The sequence below is a fragment of the Petaurus breviceps genome, unplaced genomic scaffold, assembly GCF_028583685.1.
Source record: "Petaurus breviceps papuanus isolate PSGF00001 unplaced genomic scaffold, PetGlider_PUasm1.0 90763, whole genome shotgun sequence".
Taxonomy (NCBI): Eukaryota; Metazoa; Chordata; class Mammalia; order Diprotodontia; family Petauridae; genus Petaurus; species Petaurus breviceps.
Genome location: NW_027187340.1, coordinates 8,064,365 through 8,080,524, shown reverse-complemented (window position 1 = coordinate 8,080,524; position 16,160 = coordinate 8,064,365). Strand labels below are relative to the sequence as shown.

The 16,160-nt window shown below is 36.9% G+C and overlaps 1 protein-coding gene across 3 annotated transcripts in view; it reads left to right on the top strand.

The window, feature by feature from the left end:
• Positions 1-16,160, top strand: part of SESTD1 (SEC14 and spectrin domain containing 1) — a 144,458-nt gene that overhangs the window by 49,936 nt on the left and 78,362 nt on the right. For 2 of the 3 annotated variants that reach the window (XM_069068557.1, XM_069068556.1), the window contains one exon: positions 11,809-11,917. The exons of the other annotated variant lie outside the window; for it this stretch is intronic. In XM_069068557.1, coding sequence (XP_068924658.1) covers positions 11,809-11,917 — 109 coding nt within the window. The remainder of the gene's footprint in view (positions 1-11,808; positions 11,918-16,160) is intronic. 3 annotated transcript variants of the gene reach the window in all.

Here is a 16,160-nt window from a genome sequence, read left to right as displayed (position 1 = left end):
AACTGGCACAGCTGCCAGTGATTCACTCTGTTGAAGTCTGCTCTGCCAGGTCTGTGCCGTGGGTCTGGGCTACTACTGGTCTGGGCCAGCATGGCTCATAAGGGACTGTGCTTCACTCCCAGCTCGGTGCAATAGACCCTTCCTGATGGCCTGCCAGGCTATCTTTGGTGGGAGATTTGTTTCTCTCTGTCACTTTGTGGGTTCTGTAGCTCTAAAATTTGTATAGAGTCATTTTTTACAGGTATTAGAGGTGGTTGGAGAGGGAGCTCAAGCAAGTGCCTCCCCCCCCCCCCCCCCCAACTGCCCCCAACATACATTTTGGAAAGCAATTTGTCGCTGTGCCCAAAAGGGCAGTTGATAAACTGTTCATATCCACTGTTAGATATGTACATCTAAGAAATCAAAGAAAGTGAGAAAATAACTTACACATGCAAAGATATTTATAACATAGTAGTAGCTTCAAACTAGAAAATAAGGAGGTGGCCACTTGTTGGAAGGTGGTTTAACCTACTGTGGTACATGAATGTAGTAGAATATCGTTATGCCATTAGAAATGATGAGATGGACAGTTTTAGAGACAACTAGGAAGATCTCTATAATGCATCCAGATTGAAGTGAGCAAAACTAGAATAATATATATAGTGACAACATTATAGAGAAAAACAGCTTTAAGAAACTTTAGAATTCCAATTGTTGAAATGATAAACACAGATTCCAGACACTTCAAGATGAATCATACCACCCACACCAACTAGAAAAAAGATGGACTTAAGATTAAAAATGAGATATGTCACATTTTTTTTTTTTATAAGCAATCAGGGTTAAGTAACTTGCTCAAGGTTACACGGCCAGTTATTTCTGGGTGTGGTGCTGAGTGTCTGAGCCCAGGATTCGATCTCCAGGTCGTCCCAACACTGGAGCCGGTGCTCTTACTCGCTGAGCCACCTGGCCGCCCCGATATGTCACATTTAGATATATAGTATATATTTTGTTGGGATGTGAATATTGTGAGGATTTATTTTATTGCTCTTTGGAAGAATAAAGAGAAAGAGATGGCTTATATAAACTAAAAATATATACATGCCAACTCTATATATTTTCTATGGAGCTATATACTTCATTATAATTTCACATTTTTTTGTTCATTTTGTTCTTCTTCCCACTAACATTGTTTTAGTCGTTTTATTTATTGTTTTACTGTTTCTACTTAATTTTGCATCTGTTTATATAAGCATTCCTATACTTTTCAAAATTCATTATAGTCATCAATTTTTAGTGTGCCTTTATATTCCTCTAAGTTCATGTATGAATCCTAATTTCTTTAACTGTTGTGTCAGTGGAGATGTATTTTGCTTCCAGTTTTTTGTTATCACAAAATGTGTTGCCTTGAATATATTTTTGCATTACAGGACGCTTTTTCTTCCTTGTCTTTGACTTATTCAAGACATATACCTAATAGTAGAATCTCTTGGGCAAAAGGTATTTTCATCACTTTTCACAGCATAATTCCAAATTTCTTACCAGAATGGTTGGACCAATTCATAACTCCAGTACAAATACATTTGTATTTTCAAATTCCCACAACCCCTTCAATATTGACTTCGCATTGTGGACATATTGATTTGGAGGTGTATATGGGATATCCAGATGGAGCTGTCCAGCAGGCAGTTGGTAGTGCAGGACTGTAGAGGAGAAGAAAGATTTGGTTTCATATCAGCTTTGTAGGGATGGTGATTGAACTAATGAGTGTTGATGAGATCATTAAGCAGTGTTGTAGAGGAAATAGAGGAGAGAAGGAGATCCAGAACAGACCTTGAGAAATGCCTACACTTATTGCATGGGAAGAAGATGATGATCCAGCAAAAATTAAGAATGATCAAAAATGTAGAAAGTAGTGTTAAGGAAGTCAAGGGAAGGGTAGGGAGAGACTGGTAAATAGTATCAGAAATTACACATAGTTCAAGTCTTCATGTTTTGGAAAATAGATTATCTTTTTTAAGGTAGGTCATAAATGTATGGTTTGCACCATCTGCTTTTAGTAGTAAGACATGATTTCAATGGCATAGGGTGTTCTGCTGAGGAAATTCCCTCTACAGATAAAATTCAGTGTCTATTCTGGCATTTATAGTTTTGGAAATATGTCTGGGTCACTGAGAGCATTGCCTAGAGTCTGTGGTGCCAGTGAGATATTTACAGCACCCATGATCATGATAAAGACCGTGACTATAAAAATTCCCATATAGTGCTCAATAGCAAAATATAACAGATTCTCCAAATAGAGGACAGAACCAAAGCATTTATTTAGACAACAGAAAACCAAATCCCAACACAGGAAAACCAAGTCCATCAAAGTAACATAAAAGTTAATGCACCACAGTGTAGCAGAGAGTCATTCCATTCTTTAGCCTTCCCACAAACTAGTATAAGATCAATATTTACTCACAAACCTCTCTGTCTCCTTTCTTGAGCTCCTCTCTCTCCCACCATCTCTTTAGCTCTGACTCCCAGCTTCCTGTGTCTCTGTTCTGTCCTTCATCAAACCCCTCCCACCCCATATGACTACATTCAGCCTATTAGAGGGCAGAGTTTACTTTCAAAGCAGGGAAGGTCTTCAGATTCCCCCTAGACCTGTTAAGGGACAGGGAAGATCTTTAGATTCCCATTCCCATTACAGAGTCACACAGGCAAGATATGTGAAAAGCAGGCGGAGACTTTGAACCCACATCTTCCTGTTTGGACAGCTAGCTCTGTATCTGCTATGCCTCAATGTCTCTTAGCAGCTATGAATCATAGCTCTTCTTAGAAAATGATAATTTTATAGTTTTATTGTAAAGTGTATTTATTGCATGTGGTAATTCTATTAACTACAATATTTCAATAACTCAAACAAACTCTTTGATGACAAGGGCAAATAATATTTTTTTATCTCATAAAATACTGTAGATGTACTTTAGCAAGGATAAACTACAGAATCATGACCACTTCTTATGCATTTAAAACTATGTGAAAAACTTGAAGATCATTGAAAGGAGAACTATAGAGCATAGCTCCTTTTAGGTAATAATGAAAGAGTTGGGATGACTTATCATAGAAGACAGATAATGATCTGGATATAGGCCTTAACACCCTACAAATATATCAAGAAATTATTACATATATATTATGATAATCAGATAGTCTCTAATTTTGGCAAATACCATAAGACACAAAGGTCTTACAAAAATTATAAATGTTAACTTCAACTTTATATTGTAAAGATCATCATTCTTAATTTCAAGAAACAGTTGTGTGTGGGTATTAGGAAACTGAGAAATTATTTTGATTTATGTTATTCTGAGATGATGCATATTTCCATGTTTTTAGAAATTAAATGTTATTTAAGTATAGATTTTTAAAATTGTTTTTACTTAATTAAATACTTCTCAATTACATGTAAAAAGTTTTTTTTAGCAATTTTTGAAAATTTGAATTCTAAATTCTTTACCCCTCTTCTGTGCCCCGCCCCCAGAAAAGACAAGCAATTTGATTTTGATTGTACATGTAAGGCCATACAAAACATTTCCATATAATCTATGTTGCAAAAGAAGACACAAATAAAATAAAATAATAAAGATAAGGAAATTTTTAGAAAGTCTGCTTCAGTCTACATTCAGATTTCAGCATTTTTCCCTCTTTAGGTGAATAACATCATGGCTCCTTTGAAATTGTCTTGGATAACCGTCTTGATAGTAGTAGCTAAGTCTTTCACAGTTGACCATCCTTACAACATTGCTGTTATTCTGTACAATATTCTTTTGGTTAAACTCACTTCACTTTGCATGAGTTCATAGAAATCTTGCCAAGTTTTTCTGAAACCATCCTGCTTGTCATTTCTTATAGTATAATAGTATTCCATCACAATCGTAATACCATAACTTGTTCAACCATTTTCCAATTGATGGGCATCCCCTTTATTTCTAATACTTTGCAACCACAAAAAGAGCTTCTATAAATATTTTGGACAAATGGTTCATTTTCCCTTTTCTTTTATCTCTTTGTGATATAGACCTGGTAGTGGTATTGCTGAGTCTATGAGGGTATGCACAGTTTTATAGCCCTTTGGGTATAGTTCCAAATTGTTCTCCAGAATAGATAGATTATTTCACAACAGTGCATTAGGATCCAAATTTTCCACATCCTCTCCAGCATTTGTCATTTCCCTTTTCTGTCTTGTTGGCCAGTCTGATAAAGTGTGAGAATCTCAGCATTGTTTTAATTTGCATTTCTCTAATCATTAGTGATTTAGAGCATTTTTTCCTGTGACTATTAATAGCTTTGATTTCTTCTTCTAAGAATTGTTCTTTCATATCCTTTGACTATTTATCAACTAGAGAATGACTCTTATTTTTTTAAATTTGACTCACTTCCCTATATATTTGAGAAATAAGGCCTTTCTCAAAGAAATTGGCTTCAAAATTTTTTTCCAGTTTCCTCTTTTGCTTCTAATTTTGACTGCATTAGTTTTGTTTGTACAAAAGCTTTTTAATTTCATGTAATCATCATTTTATTTCTAATAATGCCCTCTATCTCTTATTTGGTCATAAAATTTTCTTTTATCCATAGACCTGATAGGTACATTTTTCCATCTTCCTGTAATTTTCTTATAATATCATTCTTTATGTCTAAATCATTTATCTGTTTTGACCATATCTTGGTATATAGTATGAGGTGTTGGTCTATGCCTAGTTTCTTTTCTTTTTTCCAATTTACTTCTTTATTTTTAGTTTTCAACATTCATTTCCATGAAATTTTGAGTTGCAAATTTTATCCCCATCTTTCCCCAACTCCCACCCCAAGATAGTGAGCCTACTAAATATCCCTTCCCCCAATCTGTTCTCTCTTATATTCTCCCCATCTATCTCCCTCCAAACTTTTTAGTAGGGCAAGATGGATTTCTATATGCTGGTGCCTGTATATCTTATTTACCAGTTACATGTAAAAAACAATTTTTTTTAACACTTGTTTTTAAAACTTTGATTTCCAGATTCTTTCCTTTCTTCCCTCCTCACCCACCCCCACTGGGGAGACAAACAGTTCAATATAGGTTGTACATGTGTGTTTATACAAAATGTTTCCATAGTAGTTATATTGTGGAAGACTAACTATATTTCCCTCCATCCTATCCGGCCCCCACTTATTCTGTTTTCTACTTTGACCCTGTCCATTTACAAAAGTGTTTGCTTCTAACTACTATCATCCCCCCTCTTACTCCTTTCTCCCCTACTTTCCTGTAGGGTAAGATACCCAGTTGAGTGTGTATGTTATTCCCTCCTTACGCTAAATCCAATGAGAGTAAGGTTGACCCATTCCCTTTTACCTTCCTGCTCTTCCCCTCCATTGTAAGTTTTCTCTTGCCTCTTTTATGAGATAATTTACCTTATTCTCTCTCTCCCTTTCTCCTCCCAATATATTCCTTTCTCACCTCTTAATTTTATCTTTTAGATATCATCCCTCATTATTCAACTGATCCTCTGCCCTCTGTCTATGTATACATGCACACACATATACACATACTCACATATATGTTTGTGCATATATACACCCTTCTATACATACATATATATTCCCTTCAACTATCCTCATACTGAGAAAAGTCTCATGAGTTATAATTATTGTTTTTCCATGTAGTAATGCAATAGTTCAACTTTAATAAGTTCCTTATGATTTCTTTTTCCTTTTTACCTTCTCATGTTTCTCTTACTTCTTGTATTTGAAAGTCAAATTTTCTGTTCAGCTCTGGACTTTTAATCAAGAATACTTGAAAGTCCTCTATTTTATTGATCATATTTTTCCCTGAAGCATTATACTCAGTTTAGCTGGGTAGGTGATTCTTGGTTTTAATCCTAGCTCCTTTGACCTCTGGGATATCATATTCCAAGCTCTTCGATCCCTTAATGTAGAAGCTGCTAGATCTTGTGTTATCCTCATTGTGTTTCTGCAATACTCAAATTGTTTCTTCCTAACTGCTTGTAATAGTTTCTCCTTTACCTGGGAACTCTGGAATTTGGCTATAATATTCCTAGAAGTTTTCTTTTTGGGATCTTTTTCAAGAGGTGATTGGTGAATTCTTTTTTTTTTTTTATGCTTTAAAATTTTACTGAGAGGTGTCAAATCCAAAAAGCTTAGGGAACACTGATCTAATTCAATCCATACCAGAAAAAGATTCCCTCTATATTATGTCCAACGAGTGGTTGTGTGGTCTTTGCCGGAAGACCTCTGGTTAAGGGAAGCCCACCACTTCCTTAGGAGTTCACCCTACAAGTCTTTCTTTACATCAAGCCAAAAACACACCTCTGCAAATTCTACCTTGGTGAATTCTTTCAATTTCGATTTTACCCTCTGGTTCTAGAATATTAGGGCATTGTTCCTTGAGAATGTCTTGAACAATGATTTCTAGGCTCCTTTTTTGATCATGGCTTTCAGGTAGTTAAATAATTTTTAAATGATCTCTCCTGGATCTAGTTTCTAGGTCAGTGGTTTTTCCAGTGAGATATTTCACATAGCCTTCTATTTTTTGATTTGTTTGGATCTGTTTTATAATATCTTGATTTCTCATAAAGTCATCAGCGTCCATTTACTGTAGTCTAATTTTGAAGGAATTATTCTCTTCAGTGAATTTTTGAAATTCCTTTTCCATTTGGGCAATTTGGCTTTTTAAGTCATTCTTCTCCTCACTGGCTTTTTGGGCCTCTTTTGCCATTTGAGTTAATTTTTTAAGGTGTTATTTTCTTCAGTCAAGCTGTTGCCTTGCTTTTCATTATTTTCTTGCATCATTCTAATTTCTCTTACCAATTTTCCTCCACTTCTCTTACTTGATTTTCAAAATCCTTCTTGAGCTCCTCCATGGCCTGTAACCTATTCATATTTTTCTTGGAAGCTTTTGATTCAGGAATTTTGACTTTGTTTTCTTCTTCTGATTCCATGTTTTGAACCTCTTTGTCCCCAAAAAAGTATTCTATAGTCTGATTGCGCTTCCTCTGTTTGTTCATCTTGCCAGCCAATTATTTGACTTTTGAGCTCTTTGCCATGGTAGAACTCTGCTTCCAGAGTGGAGAGAGCTGTGTCCCAAATTGCTGGGGTTTATGCAGCTGCTGTCAGAGTTGTTTTCAGAGGTCTGAGGAGCCACCACAAGCTCTGGCACACTAGTGTCACCCCAGGACCACCACCCAAGAGTGAGATGCAGATCCAAGCAGGTCAAAGCAAGAGTGATTACCCACTGAATGGTCACTTGGTTCCCCTACAATCTTTAGGCCAGGAGCTCTGGAGGCAGCCACGTGACAGCAGTTGTAACCACTTGTACTTCAGCCACCTCTTCTGCCTCTGGGGCAGGGGCTGGATCGCCCTCTACTCTCATCCAGTTCCAACAAGATTCCCCATTGACCTTTTTCTTTGCCTTTGGTATTTATGGGTTGAGAAGTCTGGAAACCACCACAGCTGCTGGTGATTCACTCTCCTGAAGTCTGCTCAGGCTGGTCTGGGCCTCTGGTCAGGGCCACCCCGGGGTCTTTGCCTGCGCGGCTTGCACAGGACTGTTCTCTGCTCCCAGCTTGGTGCGATAGACCTTTCCAATCAGCCTGCCAAGCTGCCTTCAGTGGGAGATTTTGTTTCTCTATATCACTTTGTGGGTTCTGTAGCTCTAAAATCTATTGAGAGTCATTTTTTTTTACAGGTATTGTATATCTAATTACCTAATCTATTCCACTGATCTACCACTCTGTTTCTTTCTTTTTTTTTTTTTTAATATTTTTAAGCAATCGGGGTTAAGTAACTTGCTCAAGGTTACACGGCCAGTTATTTCTGGGTGTGGTGCTGAGTGTCTGAGCCCGGGATTCGATCTCCAGGTCGTCCCAACACTGGAGCCGGTACTCTTACTCGCTGAGCCACCTGGCCGCCCCTCACTCTGTTTCTTAACCAGTACTAAATTGTTCTGATGATTACTATTTTGTAATATAGTTTGAAATCTCAAGTTTCTAGTCTGCCTTCTTTAAATTTTCCATTGATTCCCTTGATATTCTTGACCTTTTGTTCTTCCAGATGAATTTTGTTGCTAATCTGGAGCTAAATTTAAGGAAATGCCCCTACTCTCTATCTCAACTGATAAATATTCTATCCTTTCTAAATGAAAATTAACTATCCTATTAAGAGAGAATCCCAATCCATTATTACTCTTTCTATTCTACTGTGCTGCCTCAGTGAGAGGCAAAGGAAGCACTTTTCAAAGTCTACTCCTTTGAAGGAGATTACATATAATGAGGGATTGACAGAATGTTTTTGCTCAAATACCAGCTGTTCTCATTACTATTGTTTTGAACTAAAAATGGAGAATAGTGAGAGTTCCTTGATATATCAAATCTGGTAAAATGGATATGATTTTAGATAAGTGGAACACTGGCTTGAAGGTAGACAATTTTCTGTTCTTCATTTAGTACAAATGAATCTGAAGTAAAACAACAGGATTTAGAAGAGAAAGAAGTTGCTTAAATCTTTTTGTTTAGAAGCTGATTTGTTTTTATAGTTAAAGAGTGGGACTCCATTACTTTTCTTAGGTAAGAACACTTATTGATTGAATTAGTCAATTAGAACTAGTTGTGAACAAAGCTGGTACACCTTCTTGAATCAGTAAAAGGCCATGAGTGAAGTCTTGGTCATATATTGGTTACTTGTATAAAATGTGAAGCTAGTGAAGCTAACTCAACTGGAGAGGTATTTGGAAGGTCTGGTAGCAGAGAGGAAAGAGTGGACCAGGTAACAGGAGGAATTATTAAACTGTGGTAGATAAGGGAGAAATTGAGAAATTCTTTGGTGTAGGATAAAATTTTTAAAAATCCATAGCCAAATGTGTTTGAAGCCCTCCTGCCCCTCCCTTTCATTTCCAGACATTTCACATTACTCCCTTCAAGAACTCTCTATTAGAACCAAATTGACCTGTTCTTTGTTCTCTTTGGGCTACATTACATGTACCTCTTTAGCTGTGCAAGAATGGTTGCCCATTTCTTAAATGCATTCCTTTCTTACCAATTACCTTCATAAAATCCCTAAGTTTCTCAAAATAATTCATCAGCTTCCTACCGTGTTTCCCCGATAATAAGACACTGTCTTATTAATTTTTTGGACAGAAAAACACCAGAGGGCTTATTTTCAGGGGAGGGCTTATTTTAATGAACATTGACAGCAATTTTAATAAACAGGTAAATGTGAACAAAAAAATGTACCTTTATTCAATAATGATCATGTCATCTTCTTCAACAACATCGTCATAAGTGTCCATACCCTGAATTCTGTCCTGGATGTCTTGCGCCTCCATTTCCTTCAGAAGAAGTGGACCCAATCTGTCATGTCCAGCAATATAGCTCTCTTTAAATGAATATGTCTTGTCCAGGTAACCTGCTCATAGTGCCTTGGCGACACAGCTGTCAGTAATTTTATCCCATGACTTCTTCACCCAAGTCATGGCTTCTTGCAGACAGGGCTTCACAAAGTTTCCACGCTGATTTCTTTCCATTCTATTTTCAATGTAGTCATTGACTTCCATGTGCAAATGGTCCTTGAATGGCTTGTTTATTGCAATATCAAGGGTCTGGAGATAGGCAGTCATTCCTGCAGGAATCATTACTTGATCTTTTCTTCTCTCTGCAAGGAAGTTCTTCATTTCTTTAGCGTGGTGAGTGCTGGCTGAATCCCAGACTATCAGACCTCTTTGGTTACCTCGCATAACAAGTGGCAGCATTAAATCAACCCACTTTCTTATAACGGCTTGTGTACACCAGGCTTTTTCGGTTTCAAGAACGTAAATGCCAGATACACGTTCAATCTTATCTTTCTTGCCCTTACTGATGATTAGAGGTGTGGCTTTCTTTCCATCCAAACGAATTGCCAAAACACAGGTGACCCGTGCACTTTCATAATGGTAGCCAGTGGTGGGAATGTAGATTGACGTTGCACCCCTGTGATGAATTGTTGTTTGAGATCCTTGTCCCATAAACACTGCAGTTTCATCCATAGCAATCATATTGCAGGTTTGGTACTTGGAAATGTTGATCCTATCAATAAAGGACTTGAATGCAAGTGCATGTTTAATAACTTCAGCATCTTCCAGCTTAAACAGTGTTGTTGATCTTCTTAGGGACAGTTCATACCGTTGAAGGAAACCGTCCAACCAGTGTTGTGATGCTTTGAATCCTTCTGAGACCATTTCAAACTCTGGTGCCATTGAAAGGGCAAATGCTTGAATATCAGCCCTGCGCACAACCAAGGCCTTTGCTCTCCTGTCAGCAATCCATTCACCAATGAGGATCTCCAAGTCAGGATATAAGGGCTGCCGACCTGATCCATACCTGCGCTTTTTCCCTTTTCCCTCATCCACCTGTTGATTGAGGTTATTACGGTATAATCTGCTCTCCATTTTCTGACCATTCGAAGATCCAAAAGTTTTTCTTTACAGAAAACTGCAAGATTCTTGCCATGTGACTCCTCTACAGTTGCTTTCTTATACTCAACAGTATAGCTCTTCCTTTTTGTACTCATGTCTGGGGGTCAAAACAGACAATAATAAAATTATGACCATCAGTCCTTCTTTTCACTCCATCATGCCCCCTGAGTTCTTCTTTTTACCTCCATCATGCCCTTTTTATCCTCCATCATGCCCCCTCACTCCCGCTTACATAGCGGGTTTTTATGTTGTCCTGCCTCAGCTCTCCTCCGCGGCACTGCTCTCAATGGCGCCAGCAAGCAAATCACTGGGGAAGAACAGGATGACGTGCTCACTACTGCAGCTCTGATTGGATGCAGCTCGGAGCGCGGCATGCGTTTCACCCGGGGTGGGGACGGTGCATACAGAAGGTACTGTAATGTAGCGTGTAGTGCAGGGGATCACCTTCACTACAGTAGCAATCTCAATAGGGCTTATTTTTGGGGGAGGGCTTATTTTAGAGGAATCTTACACAGTAAGGGGGGGCTTATTTTCGGGATAGGTCTTATTATCGGGGAAACACGGTATATGAATCTGTTTGTACCCCCCAGTTGTCACCATTCTCACATTCTCAAATTTTCTTTGTATTACTTTGTTTATGCTTTGCATTTATTTATTTATGTGCATGTTGTATCCTTTAGTAGACTATAAATTCTTAGAGTGCCTTATAAATAAATACATGATAAATGTTTGTTGAATTGAGAAAGAAAAAACTTACTAAATACCTACAATATGCAATACTGTGCTAGAAACTGGGAATTTAAAGACAAGATGCAAAAACAATTCCTGATGTCTTACATTTCTTTGAAATAGTTTTTGTAGTTCTTTTCCACATAATTATGTAATGCATTTAGTTTGATTTCATTTTAGTACTTACAGTTGTTGACTCATTTTTGCCTTTGTAGGGAGGTGTTTACATCTTTTAGCCTATTCCAGGATGCCATGAAAAGCAGTAAGTTGTAGTAGATAGAGGGCCAGCCATGAAATCAGGAAGATGTGGGTTAAGTCTTGCCTCTAACATATTATCTCATTACAGGCAAATTGCTTTATCTTGTAGCTCTCCAGTCAGATCTCTAACTATATTTTAGATTAGTTGTTGATCTGCATGAGGGATGGAGTTCCATATTGAGAGCTCTCCATACCCACAACCATCCCCTGCAAAAGAGGAGGAAAAAAAAAACTTATCATAGAAGACAGCTAGGTTGAAAATGTAATTGCTTTCTTTGTTTCTAGAGATGAAGTATTCGTATAGTGCTATAGTATCAATTAAGCTAAGAACATGTAATTTTTTTCTTTCCCAGGAGGAAAGGACAGACGAAGTGGCCTCATTCTGACCATTCCATTATGCCTTGAACAGACAAATATGGATGAATTGAGTGTTACTTTAGACTATCTTCTCAGCATTCCAAGGTGACTCTAAAGGTGTCATTTTTTCCAACTTCAGCATATTTATTTATTTACTGATAAAATGTTTGCTTTTGAAGTATAAAACAAGAATCTTACCTGTTCTCTTAGCAGAGAAAAACTGTGTCTTGGTGATTTAAAAGTTTGAAAAAGCCTTAATGAAAGCCTGTAATATATAACAACAGATCAATTAGGAATTGTGCTAAATTTATATTATAAAAGGGTTACTTGCTACAATACAAGGAGATTTATTACATAATTTCTTTAAGTCATAAGGGCCCTTTATTCATTAAAGGACATTCCTTATCCCTTTCTGTTAAATTAAACTTTAAGATATATAAGAAATTGGATATTTCCTTTAGAATATTACAGGAATGTTCTTGATGTTATGAGAAATTATTATGCATAATTATTTAAAAACATTGGTTTTATTCAGAATATGTTCACAAGAGAAAGGTATAACTCCTTTAAAAATTCCCTCTTAAAAAATAGGAAAAATTAGAAAGGAAAATTCCTAAGAGCTGAGAACACCCTTATATGTGGGTGAAGTGAAAGAGGGTCATCTATAATGTGGCAATAAATTGTGATTAGTCAGAGGACTGGGTTTGTATTTATCTACTATTTTATGGAGTTTCCAGGACTTCTGTGACTGGCCTTCTAGCTTCCTCCTCTTTTTCCTGTAATGAGTTGATTATTCCAGGCTGGAATATTGGAAACTGGGGATTTGGAGCAAAAGTAATGATGAGTTTGAGAATGAAAAGATAAATAATGTTTAAATTGAAAAAAAAATTCTTTACTAAGCAGCTAAAAAAAGCATGTTTGACTGAAATTATGGAATCAGAGAACATTGTTAAGACAATTGAAAACAAATTGAAGGGATGGAGCCAAGATGATAGAGTATAGGCAACAACCTAGCTGAACTCTCCCAGTATTCCCTTCCAAACAACTTTAACTTCTCAAATTAAATTTTGAATCAGCAAAGCCAACAAAAGGTTGGGGTGAGACGTTTTTCCAGCCCAAGATAACTTAAGAGGAGAGATCGGTGACCCTAGGGTGAAGGTTAGCTTAGAGTACATGTGGTAGCAGCAGCAGACAGCAGCTTTGGTAGCTCTCAGGCCAGAGTTGATAAAGGGGTTGAACAGCTAGCCAGAAAGAGAATACAGGAGTGCTGGCACTGATTTGCAACCTTGTTGCCCATATGCAGTTCCAGGGTAGAGAGGATCTGTGGCTTGTGGTCTGTCATAACAGAGCATGGGGCCTGGTCACAGTTCCAGGGCCAAAAGGAGCAGTAGAGCTTGCAGATACAGGGGAGTAGGGTCCCTTCCTGGGCAAAAACCAGAATAGAGAACAGGAAAACAGTGACCACACTTCTCCCTGACTTGCCACCACCCTGGAAGTACCAAAAACTTGCAGATCCCTAGAACTAGCTCTGAAACTAGCAGGACAAAAGAGCTTGAAGCTTGGAACAGTACCTCCTCATTCCTGGTTCAGCAGAGTCAAACTTTACCATAAAGTTCAAAGTTAAGAAACAGGCTGGAAAAAATGAGAAAACAAGAAAAAAAAAGTACTGGACTATAAAAAGCTACTACAGTGGCAGGCAAGACCAAGATAAAATCTCAGAAGACAACAATGTGAAAAATCTATAGCCAAGCCTCAAAGAAATATACTAATTGGACCCAAACCCAACAAGAATCCTGAAAGACTTAAAGAAAGAAATAAAGAATGTTAAAGGGAAAAAATATATATGCCCTATATATGATATTTTGGAAGGCAAAGCAGCTAGAATTACAACCAAGAATAACCTACCCAACAAAACTGAGTATAATCCTTCTGGAGGAAAAATGGATATTTGATGAAATAGAGGACTTTCAGACATTCCTGATTAAAAGACCAGAGCTGAAAAAAAAATTAACATTCGAACACAAGACATAAGAGAAGCAATAAAAGGTAAATATGAAATAAGGAACTCAAAAAATTAAACTATTTACATTCTTATATGGAAAAATGATAATCATAATTCCTAAGAACTTTATCATCATTGGGGCAGTTAGGAGGAATCTACATAGAGGGTGTGAATGTGAGTCAATTATGTTGGGATGGATTCTCTCCTCCACCTTCCCCCCCCACAAAGGGGTGAGAAAGAGGGCATGGATTGGGAGAAGGGGGAAGGGAGTGGTAGAATAGGGAACACTTTTTTCACATAAATTAGGCATGCAAGGAAGCTTTTATAATGGAGGGTAAAATGGGGAGGGGAGTGGTAGGCAGTGCTTGAACCTCACTTTCATTGGGAATTGGTTCAGAAAAGGAAGAATAAATACATGCACTCTATATGGAAATCTATGTTACACAATAGGGAAATAGTAGGGGAAGGGCAGAGATATGTGGGGGGAGTGGAAAATGATAAAAGGGAGGTTGGATTAAAGAAGGCAGTGGTCAGAAACAAAAAAGGACTTTTGAAGTGGGACAGGATAAAAAAAGAGAGAGAAGGATGAACAGAAGAAAATTGGAAGGACACAGTAATCATAACCCTGAATGTGAATGGAATGAACTCACCCATAAAATGGAAGCAAATAGCAAAGTGGATTAGAAAACAGAATCCAACAATATATTGTTTACAGGAGACACACTTCAAACAGAAAGACACACCGAATTAAAATAAAAAACTGAAACAGAATCTTTTATGCTTCAGCTAAAGTGAAAAAGGAAGGGGTAGAAATCATGATCTCGGACAAAGCAGAAGCAAAAATAGACCTAATTAAAAGAGATAATCAGGGAAACTACATTTTGCTAAAAAGGTACAATGAAGTAATAGAGAAAGAAATACAACTTTTTCTGAAAAAGGCCTCATTTCTCATATATATAGGGAACTGATTCAGATTTATAAAAATAAGCCATTTTAGTCGAATGACATGAATGGATAGTTTTCAGAAGAAGAAATCAAGACTATTTATAGACACATAAAAATGCTTTAAATCACTATTTATGAGAGAAATGCAAATTAACACAACTCTGAAGTGTATCACTTTACACCTATCAGAAATGACAAATGTTGGAGGGAATAAGTGGAAATAGGTACACTAATAAACTGTTGGTGGAGTTATGAAGTGGTCCAACCATTCTGGAGTACAGTTTGCAACTATGCCCAAATAGCCATAAAATTGTGCATACCATACCCTTAGAATTAGCAATACTACTACTAGGTCTGTATCCTAAAGAGATCAATTAACATGGAAAAGGACCTATATGTAAAAATAAAACAATTATAGAAACTTTTTGTGGTGACAAAGTGGAGGGAGGTGATTTTAGGAGGAAAAAAAACCAAAACACTGTGGTAAAATCTATATGAATTGATGCGAAGTGAAATGAGAAGAACCAGGAGATCATTGTGAACAGTGATAGCAATTTTATAATGATGGTCAGCTGTGAAATATTTGACTACTCTGGTCTCTTATAGTGATCCAAGAGAATTTCAAAGGACTCATGATGAAAAAAATGCTCTCTATCTCCAGAGAGAAAACTGATGAACTCTAAGTACAAATTGAACTCTAATTTTCTCACTGTATCTTTTTTTTGGTGATATGGCTAATATGGAAGTGTATTTTGAATGATTTCACATGTATAGTTGATATATTGCTTGCCTTTCAATGGGTGGGGAAGGAATGGGAGGGGGGGAGAAGCTTTGAAACTCAAAATTTTAAAAGAAAAGGATGTTAAAAATTGATAAATAGTATAAAAGAGAAAACTATCTAGACTGACAAGTAACCTTGGTCAGATTTAATAAATCAAACCAAACTTGAATGTCTGGTTATCTAAAGGGGAAAAAAAATCTTACTTAAAATATGGCAAACAAAGCCCAAACTTGTCTAGAGAGAAAAAGAAGGCAAATAGCAAAAATGATTATTATTAACCATGGAAAGTAAATATTGAGAAAGTAAGAAAGAATATAATATGTAAGATTTTGTGTATAACTGCATATATACTCTATTTCTGAGTCTTTGGAAAGACATTCGTATTTAACAGAGAGCATGAAGGAGTTGTCTCATTAATATTGAGACATGACTATAAAATAACGTGACTGATTTTTAATCAAACCAACTGAAACATCCACAACAAAAGGAGTATTACCTTTCAAAGTGGTTGCATTGGGGCCACTTATTCTGATGTTTCTGCCATTGCTTAAATCAACTGTGCTTTTGGAATTGCTTTCAGAACCAATACTTTCACTTTAATTCCTATATGAAGATGTCTA